Genomic DNA, 18013 nt, shown 5'->3' on the forward strand with positions numbered 1-18013 from the left:
ACCCTGCAGATGGGGTCCTTGTGTGGAGATGTTGGGCAGAGGAGAGGAGAGGAGGGAGTGTGGAGCCACAAGAAAGCTGACTCTGAGTTGTTTGCAGATGGATGGAAGTTGAGTGAGTTTGTACGTCGAGCAGATGTGGAGTCGTGGAGAGGGTGAGGATAGAGAGAGATACTGGAGGATGGTCTTCAGGATACAGGGAGGGTTGCACTGGGCAAAGGGATAATGTGCAGTGGGAGGTAGCGCAGCTCTTGGTCTGGTTGCAATTAAGGTTGTTGCTCCCCAGCTAATTCCTGTCCTTTCATCTTCCTCCTCCAGGACCCCATGTCTGACCCTGCAGGAAGGAGGGTTGCTGCCATTTATGTTAAAATATCTCCTTTTGGGTTCAATCTAGGTACCCTTTTGGTACCGACTGGCACAGCGCTGTGAGAAACTTCAATGGGGTAACATGATCCCCACAAGTGGTAGATTATTTTAATCATGAGACAGTAAGTCCAAGAGATGATATGTCTACTTTTTCTCCCAACCGTGGTGAGATAGCAATGCACTGGGTATCGGGAGACGTCTTGTCATGGGTAGGTGTATGACCCTGGGCTAATTATCTTCCGCCTCTGAGTTTCAGCCTTCTCCCAGTAAAATGAAGGGTCGGGGCTAGACTGCCCACAAGATCTACTTCTCCGGGCACATCTGTTGGTCCTGCATGTCTCAGGCGAGGCTGAGGGTTTGTGGTGCCTGGGATTGGGCTGGCAGAAGGAGGCCTACCTGGCAGTTGCCTAAGGGCAGTGAGTGAGTTGTGTGGATAGGTCAGAACAATGAACTTCTGATTTGTGTGAGTGTTCCCCTCCACTTCTCTGATGCCAACATTAGACTTTCTTATTCTTCTGGAAGCTTTTGAGTGCTGTAGATCACCTGGTGCCGTTTTGTACTGACCCGCATTTATCTTACATCTGGACACATGAGCTTTGGTACTGATATCATTATCTTATCAGCTCGTTTGTGGAGTTCATTTCCAAAGAGTATGTAATTAGGTGGAAGGACTCTTTATCTTGGTATTTAGGACTTAACCTGCCTGTGTGGTGGCTTACTCTGGAAGAATTTAGATAAAATATTTGTGTACCTTGCTCAAACACACCACTGGTCATGAAGGTGGCACTGACCCAGGCTAGCTTTTGTTCTGATGTATACAAGGACTCAATAGATTCTGAGCAATTAATACACTCCAGTGGAATTCCAAGTAGAAGGTGACAGCCAGGAAAAACAAAAGGAAACAGAACAAAATGAAATGCTTACTGGCATCCATTGCTCTAGGTGGCTGTGGGTCTGATTCTGAGATTCCCGGTGGCCAAAGGGAAAAGGGAAATTCATTTGTGATCACACTACATAATAGTCTTTGGGTGAGGGTAGTTTGAGCGGATAAATTAGTTCTTAGGAGAAGCACAATTAATTGAAAAAAATCTCTCATATTGGGGGAGAAATAAGAATGGCTTTGACCCTGTATTTAAAAGAATATACAAGATGGCTTCACAAACTACATGGAATGTACATTATTTTAAATAATTTTCCCCACATTTTGAAGCCTCTTCACACACATGCACATTTGCACACCCACACCCACACACAAATGACAAATTAAACAAACAACAGCAGCAACATCAACAACAAAAAAACCCACAGCCATTGAGTTGAATGTGAGTCACAGTGACATGGTGTTTCAGGAGGCTGGCCACCTTTATGAGACAACCAACCTCATATTTCTTCTATGGACTCACCGATACATTCGAACCACTGACCATGAAGTTAGCAGGCCAGTGCTTGCCAGTTAGCACCACCACACACTTCTAAGGGACACTTAGTGCTTTAGTGAAAGGGTGCCATGGTCAAAGGCATTCAGATGTGTGGTTAACAGTGAATGTGAACCTTTGGAAGCTGTCATCAGCTGTGAAGCATGGCGACCTGTGCATCTTCGTTTAACACAGATGTGTGCCCTCATAAAAATGCGTACACTCCCAGGAGCCCTTTCCCTCCTCATATTGTTAGCTGCCATCAAGTTAGAGGGACCGTGTCCTGTAGGATCACCAGGAGTCAGAGACCCTGTCCTGTGGAGTCAGAGTAGTCATAGACCCTGTCTTGTAGGATTACCAGGAATCGTAGACCCTGTCCTGTAGGATCACCAGGAATATAGACCCTGTCCTGTAGGATCACCAGGAATCATAGACCCTGTCCTGTAGGGTCAGAGATCATAGACCCTGTCCTGTAGGGTCACAGGAGTCAGAGACCCTGTCCTGTCAGAGACCCTGTCCTGTCGGGTCACCATGAGCCCCATGGACTGGATAGCGATGAGTTTGATGTGATATAGAACAGAACGTGGCACTGCATGGTGTGCCAGCATCATCGGGTGAGGCCCCAGTGAAAATCTCCCCTCTACATAACTTGAACCAAGTTTTTATTTTCACTGGGGCATTTCTCCTCCCCACATAACAATGATGAAAGGTGGTTTTAATAGTGAATTTGGTTTAGGGCCCAGGAGGTTGCCTCTACTAATGTGATGGTGGCCCTCTTGGGTCAGGAGCTGCTTCCTGGTGAAGAGAGTAGTGTGCTCTTGACCGGGCGCCAGTAGCAGGCAGGATTGCAGTGTGGACTTCTCCACTCGGTGGCCATTGGTGGGATGTTTCTCTTCTCCAGCCTCAGCTTTCCCATAGGTAAAACTGGAAAAACAGCATCATCTACTGTGGTAGTCCAGGTTGGCTAGAGAAACAATTTCATAGACACGCATATGTGTATAAGAAAGAGCTTTATATACAAGAGCAATTGAATTTGAGAAAACATCTCAGCCCAGGCCAGATCTAGTCCATAAGTCCGATATTAGCCCACATACCTGATATCAATTTATAAAGTCCCCTTCAGACTTATGAGACACATGCAATGACACTAAATGCAAGAAGACCACAGGCCAGGGGGCAGGAAGTCTTGTGGGTCCCGTGGCATTGTAAGAATCTCAGCACTGGCAGGGGTCTTCATGTGGCTTCTCTGGCTCCAGAGGTCTGGCTCCATCAGCCTCTCTCCATGTGTCTTCTCCACAGGGACATCTCATAGGGAGTCAGCCTAGAGAGAGGGAGTGTCTCCCTCCTCCAAGGAGAAAATACAAGAGTTCCCAGAATCCTCAGGAGAAGTTCATGCCCATACAGAGGTCTCATTGGCTATATCCCAATTGACAGGCTGGACTCCACCCCTACCCTCTTAATCCTCAAACTGACACCACACCTGCCCTCGTGGCATCCTGGTGCACTTGATGTGTTGCTAGATGTAAAGCACTTTGCACTGTACCTGGTATATAAGTAATTAATCAATGTTCAATACGGTCATACTGACTGTTGCCCCCACTTGGGGCCTGCCTTAATGCCACGTTTCTTTCCCACTTCTGGCTTCTAAAGCAGACCCTCCCCAGGAGAATGATGAGGCTGCCTGCCTGTCAAGACTGACAGTCTCAGAAACCTGACATAGGGTTGCTATGAGTTGGAATGGATTCAGCAGGCGTGTTATTCTTGGTTCTCTTGGAGCTGAATGGCCTATTTCTTGGGCTGCCACAGCACTGACTGCTATTAGGCATGCGGTTATCCTCATGCTTTATTATCAGTGCCCGTTTGCATGGCTGTCCTTTCCATTAAACTGTGAGTTGTTGAGGGTTGAGACCAAGCCTCAACCAGTTCTGTATTTCCATCCAGCCTCTGAGCTCTAGTCCTTAGTACAGTGTTTTTTTCCTCCTCCTTCAATTCAACCGAGGGTGAGCCCTGCATCCCAGGGCCTGATTCCGTGACTGCCCGGGTTACTGTGTGCAGGCACACATGTAAAGTCATAGTCCTCTGGGCTAAGAGCTCCTCTTAAGGCTCCCTCAGATCCTCGATCCTCTTGCTACCTGTACATTTGCATGGAATGCTGAGGAACTCAACGCCGGGGGGGGGGGGGGGGGGGGGGGGGCAGCTCACAGAAAGGCGATGGGAGAAAGTGGATAAAGATGTGCCGGTCCGTCTCCAAGATGACTTAACAGCCATAGAAATTCCAGGAAGTATTTCGACTCTGGCCTGTAGGGCCTCTAGGCCTCCCAACCAAGTGGAAGCCAGTAGGTTGGTTTTGAGAGGGAATCGGTGAACTCCTGGTATTATTGAAATTTCTGTGTTTCTTTCATTCAGTAGCTGAGTGGAAGAAAATTCTATTTGTTGACTATACCCAGCAGGGTTGAAGAATCTTTTTTTCCCCTTATATATGTATATTTTTATGACGAGCCACTGACTTACAGAGACAAATCAGTAATGTGATTTCTATGTAGAAAGCAATAAAATGTATGGTGTATTTTTTAAATTAGAGAATCATAAAATAGTATTCATTCCTTTAGATTTAATTGATGCGCAGCAAATTCATTACATGTAAAGAAGAGTAAATCATGCGTCTCCGTTGTAGTTTAAGGTCGTGTAGGGAAGAGTGTTGGAAATACCAAGAAGTGTGGAGGGAGAAGAGTCTGAGAAGGTGTTGCATGGTGAAGTCCTGAAAGATGCAGGCAGTAGTAGAGGCAACGAGACAGAAAGACCAGCCAAGCCCTAGAAAACCCAGACCAAGACTCTCATTCTTAGGTGAAAGGGTTCCCAGTGCTGCTGTACGAGCCCTGGTGGCGTAGTGGTTACAAATTGAACTTTGATCTGCAAGGTCCTCAGTTCGAAACAACCAGCCGTCCCTTGAGGGTTTTCTCCTCTGGTGAACAGCGACAGTCTCAGAAACTCACAGGGGCAATTCTACCCTGTCCTAAAGGGTCACTGTGAGTCAGGCTTGTTTAGAGTGCTGCTGTTGAAGACACAGTGATTGGCCCAGAGAGAAAGCCGGCAGGCTCTCAGGAGACAGCTGCCAACATGGGAAAAGCAGGTTGCCTTTTCAGAGCCCCAGGCATAACTGCCATCATGTGCTTGCGCGCTTGATGTCACCTGGAGTGCTTCCCTTTCATGACCGTCTTGCTAGACTGTGAGAGTGGAATCGTCACCTCTGCGCTGCAGATGGGGAGAGGGAGTCTTGAGGTTGCCCAGTGCACTGCCTAAATTCAACAGTTTGTCGTCCTCGGAATCTCCCACCCTCCCCCGCTGCCCCACGGCCTGCTCACACGTGGCGGTGCCTTCCTAGAGCGGTGTGGCTGGACGAGGCCAGATTTCCTTCCCGGGTCAGAGCTTTCCCATGTCGCTCTGGCTCTTCTTTTTAAAGAGACGTGGTTGTGCGACCATAGGTGCTCATCACTTGGGAATAATAGAAGTGAAGTCATCCTACCAGAAATAAAGTCACATGAAGGAAAGTCTCCTTTACCTGTCTGACGCTTGAGGCTGGCCAGTGTTGTGTCTGCCACCAAGACAAAGACAAAGGACTGCCCCTGTGTCCTCTCCCCTTCCCTGGTTCTGTGAATCACCTATCCTGGAATTTGCAAGTGAATGTAATTTGCCTGCCTTTTCCCCAATGCCCTAAATTACTCCCTCCAGGGAGCTGCTGGTTAGTGAAAAACAAAGCCTTACAGCACTCTTCATTCAGCTGATGAAATTAGGGCTACTCTTTCATCACAGGGAAAATGATTTCCAGGCACCGGTGGCCATCTGGGTGGCCATCTCTTCTGCCCTCTGCTACAAGATGAGAAGTCCTTGGTACCACATGTGAGAAACTGCATTGCCTGGCAATCCCGGGATGATAACAGTGCTTTGCCTTTGTTAGAAATGACCAGAGCTTTTATACCAGAAACAAGATGAACTTGGTTTCCCAAACAGATTGATCAAAAAGTATAGAGCAGGGTTCCATCAACTACAGTTCATGGACCAAATCTAGCCCCATCCTTTTGTTGTTAATTCAAAAATGCCCTTTCATTTTGGTGTGGTGCTTGGATGCTGCTTTTGTTTGGAACCAGCTGAGTGGCGTGGTTGTGACAGACCTAGGTTGTAACCTGGGATCTGAACATTTATATCTGGCTCTTTATCAGTGCCGCTGAGGGGCCCAGCTGGGTGTTTTATGAGATGTGACTGCCGTTGATGGGAGGTTGGCACTTTCTGGACTGTTCTTGGCAACTGTCCCTTGATAGAGGTCTTCTTGTTGAGCGTCTGGTAGCAGTTAAGTGGCTTGACCAAGTGCTGAATGCTAGTTTGGGGCTCTCCTGCTGCCAGCCATAATTCTGTGACCAGCTGGCTGGCCCTCCACCGTGCCCTGGTATATTAGCATTACCTAGGGACCTTTGGCAATGCTGATACCTAGGCCAACCTGTCCCAAACTGTACCAGGGTCTTGAAGGGGAAAGAGGCCCACACACGTGGAGGCGACTCCAGGCCAGGACCGGATGTCACTGCCCAACCAGGGTAAGGAAATGGACCTACGTGGACAGGAGGGGCCTTTGAAAGCAGGCCTGAGCTTCAGCTGCAGCTGCAGCCCTCCGCACTTGGCTTCTTGTGCCGTGAACTTCTCCTAGCCTTGCCCTGTTCTGGCTTTTTTCTTTTTTTGTCTGGAAAAAGGAGACAGGGCTCCTCTGTATGCGGCGGTGGCCTCTGGTGCCTCCTGCCTCCTGGCTTTTCTGACTCAACATGAGCTACAGGTTTCCCTTTCGGGCTGGGCCCCGTTAGCTTCAGTTGGCCCGCTCTGATTCAGGCACCTTAGGGATCGAGGCTCTCCAAAGTGCCCCCTGGCTTTGCCAAAGAGAGGGTGTCTTCATTAGTGGGCAAGGCTTTCAAGTTGTGTTCTGTTTTGAAAAGCACCTTCTTTCATCTTGTGACTTGGGGTAGGCTAATGCAGGACACCCACAAAGAGCAGCGAGGAAATGGTGTAGGGTCACGTCTGACCTTTGCTGGCTCTGAAACTCTCAGCGTTACAAACCCACTGCTGTCAAATAAATGCCGATTCCCAGTGACGGGGCAGAACTGCCCCTGTGAGTGTCTGTGATCGAAACCCTTTAAGGAACTAGACAGCCTCATCTGTCTTCTGTGGAGTGGCTGGTGGTTTCAAACTGCTGACCTAATGGTTACCAGCCCAACACATCGCACATGATCACCACGCAGCCAGGGCTCCTCACAGAAGGGAGGAGAGTCTAATTCCACATTTGCCCGAGGACGTTCCTATGAGGCAGAGGTGAGACGTGCTTCTCTCTACTAGCCTGTGCAGACACCAACCATCCTTCCACGGTGTTATGGTTTTCTGCTGGGCTTGATAATCCATGGCAGGGGCCACACAGAACTCATGGGAAATACTCGTGGTTATGAGTTTATTCGCAACGCTTACAGGCCACAAGGGCACCGTTAGGAACGCAGTTCCTTTGAATGCAGGGCTCTTCCTCAGTCATGCTAGCAAACATGCCTCTTGCTGGTTTTAGGCCCCTCAGACACTTGGGCCCCCCACGCTGCTCATGCAGTTGATAAAAAGCTCTATTCCCCACACCAAACTCATCACCATTAAGCCCATCCGATTCATGGCAACCCTGTAGGACAGAATCGAGCTGCTCCTGTGGGTTTCTGAGGCTGTGAACCTGGAGTAGAAAGCCTCTTCTTTCCCAGGTGGTGATTTTGAACTACTGGCTAGGTGGTTTGCAGCCCACGTACCTCACTGTGCTACCAGGACTCTGATGAATGGCAAAGCCGGCCTCCTGCCCAGATGAGCTCAGCTCGCCTTGTTCTTTGGGAAGTTCCCCACCCTTGTCCCATGGTCTCTGCACTCCTTCTCCACCATGTCCCTTCTCCGTGAAGGAGCTGCAGGCGCATTGTCATACCTGTCGCTTCTTTCTTGTTGTTGTGGGGGTCTCGGTTCCAGCTCTGAGATGGCTCACTCTGTGCCCAGCAGAATGGCCAAATTGACCAATCATGGAGTCAGAGCCCGACACCTTCCACGTATGCTCCCACCTAATTATTTGGATGGACGATGGATAGAAGAGTCATACCAATCAGGTGCACCTTAAGGTGTTAAATAGCAGAGCTGTCCCTTTGAGAATTAAAGCGGGCCTTCCTCAAGCTGTGGTGTTTTCAGTGACTACTGAAGACCGATGCATTTGCCTTATGGCGATGGCAAAGAATATTGAATATACCGTAGACGGCTAGAAGAACAAACACATTTATTTTGGAAGAAGTGCAACCAGAATGGTCCTTCGAATTGAGGAGATGAGATATCCCAAGAACGTCCAGCCAACAGTTTTACCCAAATGGGAACATCTGTCAAGGATATTTCTGTTTCAGTTACTTCGCTTCCACATAGCAGGGCGTGGCTGAATAATGGTCTGTGGGAATCTGTATTTTTAGCGAGCTATTTCGGAGTGTTTGAAATGCAGGCAGATATATTTGAATCCCAGAGTTGGAAACTCGCTTTCATGTAATCATAACTTCTCGTCCACTTGGCCCAGGAGGAGGGCATGTCCCTTTGCTTACCCTCCTGAGATTGCTGTTCCGCTGTCTCAGTTATCACGATGTGGCCCATTATGAAAAGACAGCCGATCCCTTTAGCAAGCATCACTCCCACCTCTAGATTGTTCACTGTCACATAAAAGGCCCAAGGTGGTTGCCTGGCCTCGTGTATACTTAATGAGTCTCTCTCTTCAACACTGAACTCTCTTCAACAGTGAGTGGTCACCTTAGCCTCTGATCTAATTGAGCTGCAAAACTTCTGTTCAGGGGATTGGTGTCACTCAACTGTGACTCAAGACGGATGTCCCTGAAGCCCCTGAGAGGCCACAAACCAGAGAGGGGAAGGAGGGGAAGGCCCTCTCTCTTTCTGTGACCCTGAAAAGAGGAACATGGAGCCAGGAGCCCTCCGGCTCAGGAGCTGTCTCTCCTCATAGCTGATTGCTTTTTGTTTTGCCCACAGCTGTCTCTCTCCCCGCCACCCTTATCTGCCATCATAAATGCGCACACCTGCGTGGTATTTTATGATGGGGTGCACCTGCTGAAACGGAGCTCGGCTGTGTGTTTCAAACATCCTGCCTAGGATGGAGGCGATTAAGCCTCCCGGCAGAAATAAAATGTGCCTTTTGTTCCAACTCTCTACCCTCCTCCCCCACCTCGCTGACTCCTATTGCCCTCCATTCTGGGGGGTGGCAGGGTCGCTGGACCAAAGACCCATCAGCTTGTTACGTGTCTTGTTTCTGCCTCATGCCTGCATCCAGAAAGTCCCTGGCCTCTCTCCTGACTGAAGCTCCCCAGAGCTCTCCACCCCGGGCAGTTAGCCCTCCACCCCGGGCAGTTAGCCGTCCACCGCAGGCAGTTAGCCGTCCACCCTGGGCAGTTAGCCGTCCACCGCGGGCAGTTAGCCCTCCACCCTGGGCAGTTAGCCCTCCACCCCGGCCAGTTAGCCGTCCACCGCGGGCAGTTAGCCCTCCACCCCGGCCAGTTAGCCCTCCACCCCGGCCAGTTAGCCGTCCACCGCGGGCAGTTAGCCCTCCACCGCGGGCAGTTAGCCCTCCACCGCGGGCAGTTAGCCCTCCACCCCGGCCATTTTACCCACCTGCCTTGAGGTCATCAGGGTCACAAGAAGTAAGAAAGAAAGAAGGGGGTAAACAAAGAATTTTCATTTGCTCAGACTTTTCGGAAAGGGTTCTCTGGGAGTATTTGAGGGGCAAGCTCATGAGGACAGGCTCCACCAAACGTCTTTCCCAGATGAGGCCGAACACTGAGTTTGACAAATAACAATCTCTAATCACAGCTGAAGGACATGTGTGTGCTGGCCTTGACTTGGTTCGAAAGCACAAGGAAAAAGGAATTGGAATTAGGATGCGGCACAGAGATGTCCTGTGTGCCAAGATCATTGGCAGCACCTGGATTAGAACCTTGCTGTGCTGCTCGCCCCCCACCCCCCTTGGGATCATCTTTACAAACTCCCAGGGCCCCAGCCCCTCCCAGGCCAATTATTTAACAAAACTCTGGAGTGAGGCCAAGGCATCTAAACTTTTTAATAGTTACCCTTGAGTTGGCCTGATTCATAGCAACCTTATGTACACCAGAAAGTGCTGTTGCCAGGTCCTGTGCCATCTGCTTGCCCATTGGCATACTTTGAGTTCGTTATTGTAGCTGTTGGGTTGGTCCAGCTCCTCGACTGGGCTGCCCGTGCTCCTCCGAAGCTGCCGGTGTGCCAGCTTTCTGCCGAAAGGTACGGGCTTGAAGATGCAGCTAGGTGGAGTCATTCTTAGAACAAAGTAAATGGAATCATCACAAACCTAACCCTCTTCCTTAGTCGATTCTGACTCATGGTAATCCATATGACTTAGAAAATTCACCTATAAGGTTTCCTGGGCAGAGATCCTCATAGAGATAGCTCCCCAGACCTCTCGTCCAGGTGTCTGGGTGCTCTGTGACGCGCAGGCAGCTAATAGAGGCATGTCCGTCACCACGGGTCTCCGTGTGTGCATGGACAGTGCAGCGAGGTCGTGTGGATCTGCGTGTTTGCAAGCATGCACACAACTCTGTCGTGAAGGAAGGCTGGATCGTTGTGATTATCCAGCATGCCTTGCCCTGATGCCCTGTGTCCCATTGATGGCAGACCAAGCCCAGTCTCCCCTAAAGTGTTACTCTGTCTCTAAAATGCTCCCCAAATCTGTTCCTATCACTGGACTGGGCTCTGTTCTTCTTCCTTCCCTTAGCCACAACCTTTAAGGGCTTTTTCTGCTGTCCTTCAGTTTCCCCTCTCCCACGAACCAGACTGTCACGGTTGCCGCACCTTGTCCCTCTTGAATTTCACGTTGCTCAGGTCTTGATGCATGACGACGATGATGGTGCCAGGTAACCCTTACCCAGCCTTTGTACATGCATGCCATTTACTCCCAACACCAGCACCGGGGACCCCCATAGAACAGATGGCACAGCTAGAACATGGGCTAGGCTACCCAAGGCGACACAGAGCCAGGCTGAACCCAGTATTGTGGCTCCAGAGCTCAGGTCATGGCCCTGCTCCCTCTCACTGGGCTCTCCTGCCACAGAGGAAGAGGCTGCTGTGGGCCAGAGGGTTTCCCAAGCATTCCCTCCAGGCTTCACCCCGTGTTTCCGGCTGTGGGAATTGTTGGCTGTGGCGTTGCTGAGTCATGCAGACCCAGTGCTCCACAGAATGCGATGCTGCCCAGTCCTATGCTGCCCTGGGGCCAAGGTCGCTCTGATCTTTGTGAAGCAGGGGGCTTCCACTGGCTGATTTTTAGGGGTAGATCGCCTCGCCTGACTCGGTCTGGAGCCTCTGCTGCAACCGGGTCTTCCCAGAGCAACAGGCAAGCCTGCACTGACTTCAGGCTGGGAGAAGTTAAACTAATTTGATGGAGGTCATGCCACTAAGTAAGGGACTAATGGGCAGGGTTAAAGCGGGACTAATGGGCAGGGTTAACGCCTGGTACAACTCACTCCATAATCCACGTTCTTTACACCACACTGCCCTGAGGTGTCTAAATTCATTAAGGGGGTACTTGCAGCTCCTTATAACGTGTCCCCAACCTCCCTGTCAGGCATTTTTTCTTCCATTACGTAGGCACGCCACCCTGATTTTGCTCCTGCTCCTCTGCTCCCTGGCCTGCCCTTTCCTGTGCAGCTTAGGGCCTTGCTCAGCACTCAAAGCTGCCCCGCCAGGGTCTCTTGCCTTGTTCACTTGCATGAAACCCACATACAGCAGGAGGTGGAGACCCTCCTCACCGCCCTACCTCAGGAAGCCCTGTGCGTCCTCCTCTTGATTGCGGGGGGTTGGGGGGGTAGTGGTGTTGGCAGGGGGAATGCCTACTACCGCCTGCTGTGTGCCGGTTCCAGGCAGGGTGTGATGTCTAACGCAGACATAAACATCAAGTCACTGTGTACTGTATGGTTGGGTACATATCTCTCTTCCCTGTTGGACCGCCTCCAAGACAGGGCTCTGTCCTTTCCTCATTTTCATATCCTTCGTGTCTCAGACATTAGCAGACAAATAGCAGCTAAGGGTAAGAAGGTGGAGAAAATGATAAACACATTTCATTCAAGGAGCGTTGGTGGGGCTCTAATGTATATTTACTGATCTAAGCTTAATTTACCTGATGGTCCCCGGGGAAAGCTACTTCCTTGGAAAAATCCAGAAGGCGGGGCAGAGAGTGGCTGCCAGTTTCATGAGCCGATCGTGTCCTTCCTTTCCACCACTTGGTTTTTGTTTGGTTTTGATGAATTTGTTTATTTTACTTTAAGGATGCCCAGATAACCTCCTGATACAAAGTTCCTGGCTCCTATGCCCTTCCAGCATGGACTTTATAAATAGATATAGTATGGAGTGTGGAAAAATGATGGAATCCAGGACTTTTTACCACTCATTGCAAGGGTGGGCGGTGTGTCCGGGGAGGTGGCTGTGCAGGGCATCCAGCCTCCGGGAGAGACGTGGAAACATTCAGGGTAGAAACAGATGCCAAGAAAGGCTTATCTGGGGTCGGGCAAGGCGATTCCCTAACAGTGACGTTAGAGTTATAGCGGCTGTAAATGCCTTCCGATTCCTTGACTTTAAATACATTTGCACTCATGCCTTCCATTATCGCCGTTAACATGTACTGTGGAGAAATGCACAGAGCAGAAGATCGGTCATTTTCACCATTCTCAGCATGCGACTCAGTGACCTTAATTATGCCTACGTTATGCAGTTCTCACCACTGTCCATGTAAATGTTTCACATGACCCTCAATAAACTCAGCGCCTCTTTATAAGCCGTAACTCCCGTTCTCCCATCCCTGCTCCCCACCCCAGCCCCTAGTAACCACTAAGCCTTGGTCTCTAGAGGTAGACACTGGCTTGTTCTAGATATTCGGGTAAGCGGGGTTATAATCCAATTGTCCTTTTAGCTGGCTGATTTCACACCGCATACTGTTTTTAAGGCCCATCCATGTTGAAGCCCGTATGAGAACTCCATTTTTCCTGATGGCAAGAGGACAATGTCCTTTGGAGACCCACCCTGGGTGGTACAAACAGGTAGTGGGTGCCTCACACCCACCCTTGGGTGCCTCAGCAACAGCCCTGGTGGCCTGCCTCCCACAGGTTACAGCCTGGAAGGTCCTACGGGACGTAGTTCTACTCCTCTCATAGGAAGCCACCAGGAGTCGGAATGCCTGGGACTGGAAATCACGCTATGACAGTCGTCCATTTGTCCGACTATAGAATATTTTATCTGTTCATCTGTCGGTATCTACTTGAGCTATTTCCAATCCAAATGTCTTTTATTATTATTATTATTTTGGCATATCATGAAAATGTAGATGGGGTCGGTCAGGGGACCGTGCACCGCGTCCTCTAGTTCCCATCAACGTTGCTTTTAACACGTGTCCTGCTTCCCACAGGTCAGCGTCCTGACCACGCTGGAGCGGAGGTTCAACCTGCAGAGCGCTGATGTGGGCGTGATCGCCAGCAGCTTCGAGATCGGGAACCTGGCGCTCATCCTCTTCGTGAGCTACTTCGGCGCCCGCGGGCACCGGCCGCGCCTCATCGGCTGCGGGGGCATCGTCATGGCCCTGGGCGCGCTGCTCTCGGCGCTGCCTGAGTTCCTGACGCACCAGTACAAGTACGAGGCGGGCGAGATCCGCTGGGGCGCCGAGGGCAGGGACGTGTGCGCCACCAATGGCTCGGGCGGCGGCGAGGGCCCAGACCCAGACCTCATCTGCCGGAACCGGACGGCCACCAACATGATGTACTTGCTGCTCATTGGGGCCCAGGTGCTGCTGGGCATCGGTGCTACCCCCGTGCAGCCCCTGGGGGTCTCCTACATCGACGATCACGTGCGCAGGAAGGACTCCTCGCTCTACATAGGTAGGCACTGCCCTAACGTTGGCATTTGTGTCGTGTGAGTCACCCGGGAATGTGGACCACAAGAATCGTGGCCCTCTGCTTCTGTTCGCTCAGAGTATTGGCTATTAGGCTTGTCTGCCTGCGGACCCAGGGTCGTTTGGAAACGTCAAATGCTTGGGTTGGTTGGTCTGGAATGCGAATTATTAAGTTCTGGCTGGGAGCAGGACACACACACACACACACACACACACACACACACACACGATGCTGTGTATTGGAAATCCAGCCAGGGGTCCTCAAACTACAGCCCGCGGGCCACAGGTGGCCCGCCGAGGACATTTATCCAGCCCACCAAGTGTTTTTGCCCCCCTCCCCTTTTTTACCTCAAAATAAGATATGTGCAGTGTGCATAGGAATTCGTTCATATTTTATTTTTAAACTATAGTCTGGCCCTCCAACCGGTCTGTGGGTCAATGAACTGACCCCCTGTTTAAAAAGTTTCACCAATTGGACTCTCTGTGTATTTGGTATCCCTGAAAATAGTTTCTAGTAGTTGGGTTTTTTTCTTTCTCTTACTCTCTCTAAGGGAATTGTGCACTGAGTATTAAGAAGAAGCAGAGGTTTTGACACCTGTTTTATGTTTTAATATGTGGTGCTATTATCTGCAAAGATGGTGGCCACATGGAGGTTTTGGCTTAGGAAGCATCCGAGGGTGGAGTTGCTTGTGGAGAAAAGTTGGATGGGCGTTTTTAGGATGAGGGCTGGCCTGCCCAGTGCCTGCCTCTCCTGCTCACCACGCATCATCTAGTCTCCCTCAAGCTTCTGGCTCTTTTGGGCGTATCCCCAGTCACAGATTGCTAGCCCTAAATAAATTACTTTTACCTGGGGAAACTTCGTGGCCCGCTTTATGAAAGCAGTGTGCCTTGGGGTATAAAGTTAATTATAATTTGGAAGTTTCAGTTAAAAGAAAATTTGAAATGAATTGGACATGAAGTTTTGTATCTGCCAAATTCCCACCGGGCACGGTCCAAGCAGTTTCGATGTGGAATGTGGACTTTCCTTTGTGTTGTTTTTTCCCAGGTCTGGGGGGGAAATGACTTTCTGGAGCAAATGGGTTTCTCTTTCAGCCCTTGGGAAGCAAGGTTGTCTATGTAAACGGATGCACCTCCCACACCCCCACCCGGGCATGGAGCATTAACAAGCCTGGCCATGCCCAATTTGTGGGTTTCCAACTAGAAGAGAAGATTTGGTGACATGGATTCATAGCCACTCCATAGGATGGGTGGAACTACTCCAGCAGGTTCCTGAGACTCTTTACGGGAGGAGAAAGCCTTGTCTTTCTCCTAAGGGATGGCTGGTGTTTTGAACTAGTGACCTTGTGGTTTGAGGCTCAATGTGTAACCATGGTTTACCAGTTGCCGTCAAATCTGTTTCAACTCTTGGTGCCCTTAAGGCAGAACTGTGTTCCATAAGGCTGGTAGTGGCTGGTTGTATGTGTGTGCCCCCCCCCCCCCTGCCACAGAAATAAGCCTTTCTTCCAAGGGGCCTCTGGGTGGATTCAAACCTCCAACCTTTTGGTTAGCAGCCATGCTAGCCCCTTGTACCACCCTTCACGGAGGAAGATGTCCATGACTGGGTTTGAGGGTGGGTAGATTTGGGGAAGGGGAGGATGATGAAGAAATTACTTCGATTTTCTTGTATTTTAAACATTGAGTGAAAGGCACTGCCTGTGAGTTCATTGCAGATGAAGACATGCCTTCAGCATGGAGCCAAAAGGTCTCCTGAGGGCCAGGTAGAATTTGGTTTCTGCCTTAACTTAGGTTATCCGGGGATATGTGTTTGCTGATACCTGTAGCAACATGTGGACCAATCAGAGCACAGGAGGAAATGATGGATGACAAGTTGAGTTCTTGTTTCCGATGATAAAATAAGTTTGGAAAGTATCTCCCCAGAATCCTCCTGGAGTTATCCCAGTGCTGAATGTCTTCAGCTTGGGGATCCCTTCTGGAGCAGCTGACTCCGACACCCCTTCCGGAAGGATTCCCTGAGGAGTTAGGCTGTTGGTAGCTGGAGCATGGTTTGTAGCAACATTAGGCATTTTTATTTGGGGTGTGAGGATGAGAAGTGGAGACATTGGCAATTGGGCTAACCATTCAAGGCAAATACTCTCTCAAATTCTGGCGTCTTATCTGTGGAATTGCAGTGACATATTCGTAGAAGGAATAGGACTTTGGTCCTTATTCTATTTGGATGCTCAGTTTGCCCGATGACAGTTCATCAGTGAGGGAGTTGGGCAAGTGCCTGTTTGCATGGGCATCTTGGCAGCTCTGATGTCTGGCCAAATTCCCCAACTGGAGTGCATACCACAATGGAAATGGCTGTTCTAATATTCTCTGCACCACCTCCAACTCTCAGAACTGGTGTCCTGGGTCTATATTTATCGGGAGCATTTGAGGAGCCTTGATGCAGGTGGACTGTCAGAGGGGGCCTTTGATTTATTTTTTTATCATGCACATTTTGCAGTCTCCAGAAGCAATCTAAGAAGACCGAAGAGTACACAGGGCTAACGTGGCTTCTTCATTATTGTCCAGGTCAGCAACAGCCTTCTTGATCGTGACAATATTTCATTATGTAACAACTCTGAACAGAGTTAGCTCCCGAAGACCCTTCACTGTGCTTCAGGAAATATTTGAGGGAGCCTGCCGCTTAGGAGTAATACAACTTTATGGCATCTGAACTGGATAGGGTTTATGCCCAATTGCTAACCTTAAGGGTGAACCCACTCAGTATCACCATGAAAGAAAGGCCCGGAAATCAGCTTCCTTATGGATTCGAACCAAGGAAACCATGGAGAGCTGTTCTACTCTGACACACACACACACACACACACACACGCACACATGCACACGCACACGCACACATTCTCACTTACTCACATTCTAATTCACACACACACATTCTAGTTCATACCATGAACCGTGAATTAGCATCAGCTCTACAGAATGCATGTTACCTCCTTCCAGAGAGGGAGGGATGTATAAGAGAACTGATACTGAAGGATTGGGGTGTTACCTCTGGAAAGAAGGGACTGTGGGTGCCAAGGCATATTGAATGTGGCCTTGGCTGAAAGCAGAGAAGACCAGAAAGATATTTACCTGTGTTCCATTGACTCCGCAATAGCACTCAACCGTGTAGGTCCTAGCAAATTCTGGATATAACAGCGCAGAATGGGAGTTCAACAACTCTTCGCTGTACGTAGGTGGAAACTGCACATAACTCAAATGGTAGTTGTCTTAGTAGAACAAGGAGCTGTGGTGTGGTATAAAATCAGGAAAGGCGTGCATCAAGGTTGAATCCTTTCACTATGCTTATTCAAGCTGTACACTGGACGAATTAAGACAAATACCTGGACTCTATCCGGAGAGGTGGAAGACTCATCAACAACCTGCGATATGCAGGTGACACCCCTTTGCTTGTTGCAAGTGGAAAGGGCTTGAAGCATTTGCTGATAAAGATCTAGGGCTACCGCCTTCAATATGGATTACACCCCAGCACGAAACGAAAAGTCCTCACAGCTGGACTGGTAAACAATATAATGATAAACAGAGAAAACATTGAAATTGCCAAGGATTTCATTTTGCTTAGATCCATAATCGCCACCTCTGGAATCAGCTGTCGGGAAATCCAATGATAAAAGCAAGGGACAACACATGGAGGACTAATGTGTACCGACCTGAACCATGGTGTTTTCATTCGCCTCATATGTATGTGAAAGCTGGACACTGAATCAGGAAGGCCAACGAAGAATGGATGCCTTTGAATTGGGGTGCTGGTGAATGGACGACCACAGATGACCAGAAGAACCAACACACCTGTCTTAGAAGAAGTATAGCTGAAATGCTCCTGAGAGGCGAGAATGGCGGATCTGCGTCACGTACTTTGAACGTGTGATCAGGAGGAACCGATCTGCGGAGAAGAACACCGTGCTTGATAAAGTGGAGGGTCGGTGAAAGGAGGAAGACCCTCGAGTTGATGGTTTGTCACAATGGGCTCACACAGAGGAAGGGTTTTGAGGATGGCTCTGGACTAGGCAGGGGTTTGTTCTGTTTTTCCTCGGGTCCATATGAGTCAGAACCAACTCAAGGTCACCTACACCACCACCAACAACATCCCCTAGAGTCCAGCTCCAACCAAGTTGACCCACAGTGAGAGCCCTTCTACAAGCTGCCCTGATCAGAGGCCTAACCTGTCACTACAGCGATTGCACAAGTTTGA

At 49.7% G+C, this 18013-nt stretch overlaps 1 protein-coding gene across 3 annotated transcripts in view; it reads left to right on the plus strand.

Moving 5' to 3' along the window:
- Window positions 1-18013, plus strand: part of SLCO3A1 (solute carrier organic anion transporter family member 3A1) — a 311681-nt gene that overhangs the window by 45174 nt on the left and 248494 nt on the right. For all 3 annotated transcript variants that reach the window (XM_075557876.1, XM_075557877.1, XM_075557875.1), the window contains exon 2: window positions 13294-13759. In XM_075557876.1, the coding sequence (XP_075413991.1) occupies window positions 13294-13759 (466 nt within the window). The remainder of the gene's footprint in view (window positions 1-13293; window positions 13760-18013) is intronic.

The sequence above is a fragment of the Tenrec ecaudatus genome, chromosome 9 (assembly GCF_050624435.1).
Source record: "Tenrec ecaudatus isolate mTenEca1 chromosome 9, mTenEca1.hap1, whole genome shotgun sequence".
Taxonomy (NCBI): Eukaryota; Metazoa; Chordata; class Mammalia; order Afrosoricida; family Tenrecidae; genus Tenrec; species Tenrec ecaudatus.